Source organism: Elephantulus edwardii, unplaced genomic scaffold (genome assembly GCF_000299155.1).
Source record: "Elephantulus edwardii isolate Elephantulus edwardi_28Jun2011 unplaced genomic scaffold, EleEdw1.0 scaffold00007, whole genome shotgun sequence".
Lineage (NCBI taxonomy): Eukaryota > Metazoa > Chordata > Mammalia > Macroscelidea > Macroscelididae > Elephantulus > Elephantulus edwardii.
The window spans coordinates 15,961,582-15,971,014 of NW_006399757.1; the positions used below are offsets into that span (position 1 = coordinate 15,961,582).

Here is a 9,433-nt window from a genome sequence, read left to right on the forward strand (position 1 = left end):
CTCTTCCAATCAGATGGATTGACACGATGACTGTATCAATGGGTTCAAGTATGTCAGAAATTATGAGGATGACACAGGCTAGAAGAGGATTCAAATCCATTGTTCACAGGGTCATTCTGAGTCATGCTTGATGGTACTTAACAACAACAACATGGGACAGTTCTACTCTCTCCCTTTGGGACTCGATATGTGTTTCACTTGACAGCACACAGCAGCAACATCATGGTGTTAGATGCTCTCCATATTAGCACCTCAATGAAGGAAAAGAAATCACTTCTACATTGCCACACCTTATCTTTTTTCTTTTTTATTTCCTTCTGCTTTTTCACAATATCCGTAGTAAAAAGATCCCAGTACAATAGCCACTGGAAAACAGGTGAAAAACAGGAGGAGAATAACACAAATATTGAAACAAAATACAGGCATATGTTCGAAATATCTAGGATTCCATTCCATAACCACTACAATAAAGCAAATATCACAATAAAACTAGTCATAAGACTTTTCCCCAGGGCATAAAAATTACATTTATACTATACTGTAATGTGTAATAGCATTGTTTAAAAATTAAGCATTATTTAAAATCTTAAAATATTACAGGAATTACAAATATGTGGCATAAAGACATGAAGTGTGCACGTGCTACTGGAAAAAATTATGTTAATAGAGCTCATTGACACAAACCTTCAATTTATAAAAAATATAACACAGATGAAGTACAGTAAAGTACGATTTAGTAAAAGAAGTATCCCATCTATAATTTGAAAAACAGGGGACCATGGTATAAAGCATGTTTGTGGAGGAGGAAAATCTAGGGGACCATTTTGCTTTTTAAGATGCATGTTTATCTGTGTAGAGATTAGTTACTTTAATGAGTTACACATTTTCCAAATAAGGTATGGTATGAGTGACAAGTTCAGACAAAATCTGTCTGATAAATATCTCTCCAGTTAATGGATAACAATGATTCCACTTTCATGATGTCTTCCTGGAACAACGTGGTTTGTATAGAATATGTGTTGGGGCAAAGAAAATTTAAAAGTGAGTATGAGAAAAGAAAAGTAGCCTGGTCAAAGAATATATGAAGTGAAATGAAATTCTAGACTTTGCTCTGTAAATTATACATATTTATTTTTAAAATGACAAAGGTATTCACAACCGGTGGCCTAGAAGGTAGGCAATTGTGCTGCCAACCCAAAGGCAGGTAGTTCAAATGCATCAACATAGGTCGGTTCTGACTCAAAGGCAGATGAGAGTGTGAGTGTTGGAATCTCTTAAATGCCTTAATATTTGTTGCTATGGGCTGTCAAGGCAGAACCAAGCCATAGCTGAGCCTTCAGCAGGTTTCAGAGACTATAAATCACACAGGAAGAGACTGCCCATCCTCCTTCAGCAGACCAGCTCATGGGCTCAAACTGCCTCCCTTTGGGATGGCAGTACCACTTCTTATTACTTGGCCATGGGAGCTCCCTGATATTTTAAACTAGTATTTGTTAAGTTTGTCTAATATTCCTACCTGCCACAGGCAGCAATAAACCTTGAAGCAAAATGTAAGTCATTAATAATCATAGGCACAATTTACTTTACAATCAATACAAGAAATACTGAAACACAGCACTATCTTCAGGTACCATGTACTCTCGCTCTATTTAAATATGATATATGCTGAACGTGAATGCTAGGATTTTCCCTAACTGACAGCTGTAAATCACAATTTGTGGACAGAAAAAGCCACATGAAAAGCCTTCAGGAGTCAGCCCTCCAAATGAAAATATGGCACATGGATTAGTTTGACAGCTATATTATATTTTGCAATTATTTAATCACAAATAGCATCTTTTTGTATGTGCATGCTGAGAAAATGTAGCCATGCCTTAGTTTTTTGTGATATGCACTAGCTGAGATAACTTAGCTATGCCTTAGTCCTTCCTGTGGGGTTTGACATTTCCGAAGGCCCTATAGATAAAAAGTCATCACAGCAAGTATGTAAGTTCAGACTATTCAGTATAATTCCTACAAAAATACTACCATCAGTTGAACTATGGTAAAGGCCCTTTGATATAAAGTTTTTCTTTATTACATTGCACCTATAAGCAAGTTTGCGATGGCAAATTCTAGTTTTATGCATTTTATTCACATTATAAGTAATAATTTTTTAAAAGTTATCCTTCTCTGTGGCTGTAATATCATTTATGAAAATGACATCTCGTATCTATTCTGCTTATTCTTTGGATCCTTGGAGCCTACATTTCTTCTTTTAGGAGATTTCTTTTCCTCTGAGAATGACTGCAGAGTAGCAGGCCTCAGAAAGGGAACAGAAATTGTTTCTCCTACACCTAGAAAAAAATTTGCATGGGGATATTCATCTATTTACAGATGAGAAATCAATAGGCAGTTAAGGGGAAGCAGACAGAGCTTTGCGTGGAAACATCGATTATAGGAAATGTGGGAACCCGCTGTAGTGCCATGCAGGTGCTGTGAGGCAATGAGGACATGGTCTCCTGAGTTTCTCAGCTCCCTGCCAAGAAGTGTCATGCCTGGCCTGGTTCTCCTTCACTCCTCTGACGCCTGTGGATCTGCAGGGCCATCGTGTCCACCTTCCAACCTTGCATCACTCTGCAGAGAATTGTTCTCCCCTGCTGCAGAATCGTTAGTATTGGAATCCTCTTGAGATGAACAAGCTTCAGCATTTGATTGCTCTTCATTAATGCAATTAGAATTGACATTAGGTTTTCCATCTGATAAAAGGCAAAGAATGCACAACAAAAACTACAGTTATTTTGTACCTAAGATATGCCAGACACGTCTAAATGCTTTATATTTATCCATGTAATCTTCATTATATCTGCAAGATGTGAAATCTTACACTAGGCATTCCCTTCTCCATCCCATTTTACCAATGAGGAAACTGAGAATAGGTTTAAAAAGTTGCAGAGCGTATAGGCAGAAGAGGCAGGATTTGAACTCGGGGCTTCAGATTCAAAATGAACACTCTTAATCATGAGAGTTGTTTGGGATCTGCCAAAATCCATGTTTAAAATTAGCCCTTTCATTAATCAGTGACTTGGGGGAAATATTTGCCTCTGCAAAGTTCTCTTCACTATAAAGAAGGGGTCATAAAGCTTTTTCTACATTTCTTAATAATATAGGCATTTCTAAACACTTTCAGTGTGTGGGCACATGGCTGATGCTTAACAACTAGAAGCACTGATACTACTGGAAGTTCTATTCTTTCATGATGAAATAAATAGCTCTCTTTGTATACAATATACAGGAAATAAAAAGTTTTAGTCTCAAGAGACAGAAGGCATAGTGTCTTGGAAAGTTTGACTTACTCTCCATATACAAAATAGTTTAATTTTGTGCAAATCATTTCATCTCACTAATAGTTTTTCTCTGCCAATTGGTAAAAGACCGATAGTCCCTTGAGGGATGGAAGTGGAAATGCCTAGTGTTAGAATCACCAAGACAACTCTTCCAAATTATATATATTCTCCCCAGAACACATCATTTAGTCTCTGGTGCAGCAGATACACCTCCTCCTCCTTCTGAGTCTGAGAATCACTACTGATGCAACTCACTGTCCCCAGTGAGCATGAATCACATACCTCATGGAAAGAGGAAACAACCAGGGCACAAAAAAGAATGAAGAAAAAAATAACATGGACCTCACTACTCTGACACTTGGAGACATTTAATTTACACATGAAATCAGCAATATGCTAAATAAATCCATCTGTAATTTATAAGCTTCTGCTGTCATTTAATCTGCACTTCTGAAATGTTTAAAATTTTAAAGATTGCTGACCTTAAAACAAAACCTGTCGCAAGCCTTTAGTGAAAATTCAACTTTCACATCTAAGGGCCTTAAAATTCTTCATGGACAGAATACAGATAAAAATATCCACTGGAGTTCCATTGTTCCAGGGTAGTGTCATGAGACAGAAAATAGAATGTGGAACAAAGCTCATTTCCCAGAATTTTATGTCTCCTCGTTTCTAGGCGGATCCAGGCTAACCACATTTCACACCATTACCTCAAAGATTTAAAATAGGGACTCACTGAGTTTCAGCATGACCCTTATGTTAGTTGTCCTTGAGTTTCTATGGTTCCCAGAACAGAGCCCATTCTTATGTCAGTATTACTGACCACTCCTCTCCTCACCTGAGAAGTGGCATAAGCTGTCTTTCTATACATACCATTCTCCTCTTGACTCTTCTTTTCCTTGGCAGCTTCTAATTGTTGCTTTTCATAAATGTCCTTCAGATTCTTACAGAATTTTTTATGTGTAAACCAATGTGTTTTCTGGCAGTTCTGATCACAATATATTACCTGAAAGGAATTGTACATTTATTTTCATTTCAAAAACTGTGATTGCACAATTTTCCAATTACAACTCTAAATTAAGAAATATATTTTAAGGATAGGTTTCCCACATTTTACTCTAAAACCACAATGTGTGAATCTGTCCTGGTTTAGACCTGTAAATTTTAGATTGGATTTAAAAAAAATAATAGGTATACAAGACAGTCACCGTGTCAATTCACTTCATTGAGGGGCTTCCTTATTTCCCTGACCCTCTATTTTTTCCAAGCTCTATGTCCTCAGTGGAAGAGCCTTTCCTGAATACATGTCTAGAATAAATGAAATGAAGTCTCACCCCTTGTTGTTGTTGTTACGTGCCTTTGAGTCAACTATGACTCACAACAACCCTATAAACAATGGCTCTGAACATTCCCCTCTCCAGAGGCAACTTCACCATTCCCAACACACCTGATCCCACTGACACAGGCACTGTATCATTCCATTCATCCAGGGTCTTCCTCTCTGTGCTGACCTTCCACCCCTCCAAGCATGATGTCATTTTCCAAGGACTGGCTCCACTTGAGAACATGCCAAAAGTACGTGAGATAGAGTTTCCAAATTCTCGCTTCCAAGTTGTTATTTGGTGCTATCAAGTTGTCTGCAACTCACAGTGATCCTATGAACCTTGCCCTGTCCTGACCCATCCTCATGACTACTGTCATGCTCTCACCTATTATGGTAACAATGGCATTAAATCCATCTTACTGAGGGTCTTCCTCTCTTTTGCTGACACTACACCTTTCCAAGCATGATTCTCACCCTAGGTATATATATAAAAAGTGTTGTAAATTACATTCTCAAACTCATTGCCATTGAGTTGGAACTGACTTGTAACTGCCTCTGCAGTGGGTTTTTTAAAGACTTTCAATCACATGGGAGGAGACTTCCAATGTGAAGACCTGCTGGTGGATTAGAACCACTAGAGAAGTGCTGCCTTTCGTTAGCTGCGTAACTCCTCACAGAATACATCACCAGAGCTCCCTTAAATTACATTACTGATCCCAGTTATTTGCTCAGCCCTCCATCATATCCTTCCCTATGTGATTTCAAAATTTCTTTTTACTAAAGAAGTAGACTGTGGATTTTTGGTTTTGGCCATGTGACATGTTTTGACCAATAGATGAGTCAGAATGAAAATTCTGAGGCTGACTCAGAGAACCTGTATGTTGCTCATCTGTGACTCTGTCATTGCCATAGATTATGCTCAGGTTAGCCTGCTGATCCAAGAGGATATCAGACACATGGAGCACAGCTGTCACAGATAAGCCAACCACAAACATGAGAAAAAGAGTAAATGGCTATTGTTCTAAGCAGAGTATTTGAATGGGGTTTTTCAATGTAATAACAGTTATAATAAAAATGATCTCAGTAACTTTACGATAAGAAAATTGGAAAAGTAAGACAAAGCTGGAAAAATAGGTTATGATATACTGGGTGGGTTTCATATCTTATGTTGAAGAATATCAACCTTAAAACCAATAGGAAATTAATATTACATATGTTGACATATTGCATTATGTCTTGGGCTGCTAATGCAAAGGTCAGCTGTTCAAATCCACCAGTTACTTTGTAGGAAAAAATAAGACCCTTTCCCTCCATCAAGATTCACAGCCTCCGAAAGTCAATGTTCACCGTAAGTTGGAATTTACTTGAAGTAGTGGGTTTGATTTTGAGTCTACAGAGTGAACTGAATGTATAGATAACATCTTTGTATGCGACATACACATTTGAGAAGAACATAACCAAATCATAATCCATTTGCGAAAAGGGGTCTGAGGAATGAGGGGTACTATCCAGAAAAGGTAGAGGTTGGTGACTGTCATTAAGCTGTACTTTTAGAGGAAAGAGTTAACAATGACATTATAGTTAAAGTAAGTATCAGAAGGGTTGAAATGTATATTTAAGAATTATCCTATTTACTCATTTATTGTTTTGTTTTTTTTTCTTCAAGGTGGTCAGCTTAGCAGATCAGGTAGTCTGACAATTTGACAGAAGGCAGAAATGGTATAGAATTACATCTACACCACAAGTGTCCCCCAAATTACTTCTCAAGTATTAGATATAAAACCTCATATGCTTAAAGCAAAGTTAAAGTAAGGAATGAAGGGAAATTAGAGTAGTAAAAATAGTGAAGCAGAAATGGAATTCATGGGAATGATGACTGTGAAAAATGTAACTAGTATCACTAAAAATTTGTGATGGTGGTGTTCTTACTGTGTACTAGCAAGTCAGAAACAACTCATAGCTGACCCTCCAGTGGGTTTTCAGAGACAGTTAAGCGAATGGGAGGAGACTGCCAAAATTTCTCCCAGAGCAGCTGGTGGATTGATTGGAAGAGCAAACCTTTGGTTCATGGTGCAACTCTTTTCACTAACCCATCAGAGCTCCCTGAATAATTTTTGTAGAGACTGTTAAATGAGAACCTAATTTGCTGTGGTCTGCTGGCCTAGTGGTAAGTAAGGAGCTTTGCTATTAACTCAAAGGCACAGAGTTCAGATCCACCAGCCGCTCTGCAGTAGAAAAATGGGCAATCTCCTCCCGTGTGATTTACTATCTGTGAAAACCTACTGGAGGGTCAACTATGATTTGGTTCAGACTCAATGGCATATACCAATAATTCACAGTAAAACATTATTTTCAAAGTCTAACGTATGACCAATGGAATAGACTACATTAGTAAACCAATATAACAGAAATATTTACTCTTATATTTACAGTATAATTTAATATTGACTTGGAATAAAATCCACACCAAGTATCAGTGAATTTAAGAGGACGCCATCCTTACCATTTTGCACACTGAACATCTCTTACTTGCTCCTTTTTCTCCACAGGTTGTGCAAAATTCAACATCCACAAAACCCACCTGACCAGTGATGGCCTGGTTCAGTACGGAGAAGGCAGTGGGATCTGAACCCTAGGGCAGACAGGAAAAAAGAACAGCTCTCAAATCACTATGGAAACACAAGAAAGATGTCATTCATTGAAAAGGGTTTAAAGGAACAGAGACATAAAAGAAGAAGAAAAAAAATTATGAAAGCTAAGAGTACACAAAGGAGCCCAGCTCTGACCGGGGCTAAGTGTCAGCTGCTGAACGGTGAAGGGCTGGAACCCACAGAAGAAAGATGTGATGGTCTGCACAAAGTCTACAGTCTTTATGACAAAACAACATCTATCCTACTCTTTCAGTACACCTTGCTCTCTACACAAAGTAGACAGACGGGAAGTAACTGATCTCACTAATTAAGCAGAAGAAGATGGCACTCCTCCTGAAGAAATTAGGACTAGTTTCCTAATTCTGATTGATTTCACCTGTTGTTGTTAGGTGCTGTCAAGTTGAGTATGTCTCACAACAACCTTATGAACACCAGGCCTGAAACCTGCCTTATCCTGTACCATCCTCATCATCCCTGACACATTGGAGCCCATGGCTGCAGTCACTGTGTCAGTTCATCTCACTGTAAGTACAGAGTGAAGCATTCATATGAGAACTGACATCAAGACAATTTACATATTTTGAGGGATAATTCATAAAGTACCCTACAAATGTTCAAAGATTTCACTTCTTAAAATTGTTATGCTATTAAAGTACTTTAAAGACTGGTGCCTTAAAAACTATTTGCTTGACGTATGCTTCAATTCAAATAATTAAATTATCACCTTTGTCTTCAGAACTTCCAAGCCTGTCAATTAACATGGCATATGTGCAATTTCATTTGTGGTATTTCAAAAACAAGGTGTGAAAAGTGCGATTATGTTGTTATTGCTGTTAAGTGCCTTCTAGGATGGATTGCTAAAGATTTATGACATTGTAATTGAATAGAAAAATTTAAGAGTAAATATTTATGTGGGATGAAGTTATTAACAGCTAATTAGAATAAACAAAAATAATTACAGAGTATTTCATTATCTTACTTACTTGTCCTTGTTGTTGTTGTTGTTGTTATGTGCCATCGAGTCATTTGTGACTCATAGTGACCCTATGTACAACAGCCCTAAACCCTGCTCTATCCTGTGCCAACTGCATGACCTCTGACACACCCATCCCGATTACCCCAGTCACTGAATCAATCCACTTCATAGAGGGTCTTCCCCTCCTGCGCTGTCCCTCCACCCTACCAAGCATGATGTCCCTCTCCAAGGACCTGTCTCTCCTTACAACATGTCCAAAGTATGTCAGATGAAGCCCCAGAATCCTTGCCTCCAAGGAGAGCCTGGTTTAACCTCTCCAGGATGAATCTGTTTGTTTTCTTGGCAGTCCATGGTACATTCAATACTCTTCTCCAGCACCACAGCTCAAAGGCGTCAATTCTCCTTCTATCCTCCCTAGTCATTGTCCGACTCTCTGATGCATAACAAGTGATTTCAAAGACCATGGCCTGTATCAGGCACACCTTAGTCTCCAGAGAGACACCATTGCTCTTGAGTACTTTAGAAAGGTCATTAACAGTAGACCTTCCCATCGCAATACATTTTTTGATTTCCTGGCTGCTGGTGCCAAGAGTGCTGACCATGGAGCCGAGCAAACTGAAGCTGTGAACAATCTCAATCTCTTCACCATCCATCCTGACGCTGCCAATTGGCCCAGTGGTGAGAATCTTTGTCTTCCTGACATTGAGCCTCAGTCCATACTGAAGGCTGCAGTCCTTGATCCTCTGCAGCCAGTGCATGAGGTCCTCATAGCAGTTCACAAAACACAAAACCGAACCCGTGGTTGTGATGTCAATTCTGTCTCAAAGTGACCACAGAGGAAGAGAAACCTCAGTGTTTCCAAGCCTATACGTCTTGATAGCAGCAGACAGGGACATCTTTCTCCAAAAGTGGCCGGTGAGTTTGAACTGGCTACTTTTTGGTTACTAGTCGAGCTCTTCACCACTGCAGCACCAAATGTCTTAGCAGCTCATGGTTACAAGTCATTCTGACACTCTTCCTAGTTTCAATTTAAATATTTGCTGATTATGCTTTAGGAAACCTAACTAGTTTCTTTTGCCAAATCTATAGAACAGAATGTTGAAACAAGATCTGGCAATTGTTCTGGATACTCAAGATAGTCAAATATTTTTAAAAG

At 38.6% G+C, this 9,433-nt stretch overlaps 1 protein-coding gene across 1 annotated transcript in view; it reads right to left on the bottom strand.

Annotated features, from left to right (window-relative positions):
• Positions 1-2,553: 2,553 nt before the first annotated feature.
• Positions 2,554-9,433, bottom strand: part of ANKMY2 (ankyrin repeat and MYND domain containing 2) — a 53,488-nt gene continuing 46,608 nt past the window's right edge. Inside the window, exons 8-10 of the mRNA XM_006880262.1 lie at positions 7,154-7,282; positions 4,200-4,332; positions 2,554-2,738 (exon numbers count right to left, since the gene is read on the bottom strand). Coding sequence (XP_006880324.1) covers positions 2,554-2,738; positions 4,200-4,332; positions 7,154-7,282 — 447 coding nt within the window. The remainder of the gene's footprint in view (positions 2,739-4,199; positions 4,333-7,153; positions 7,283-9,433) is intronic.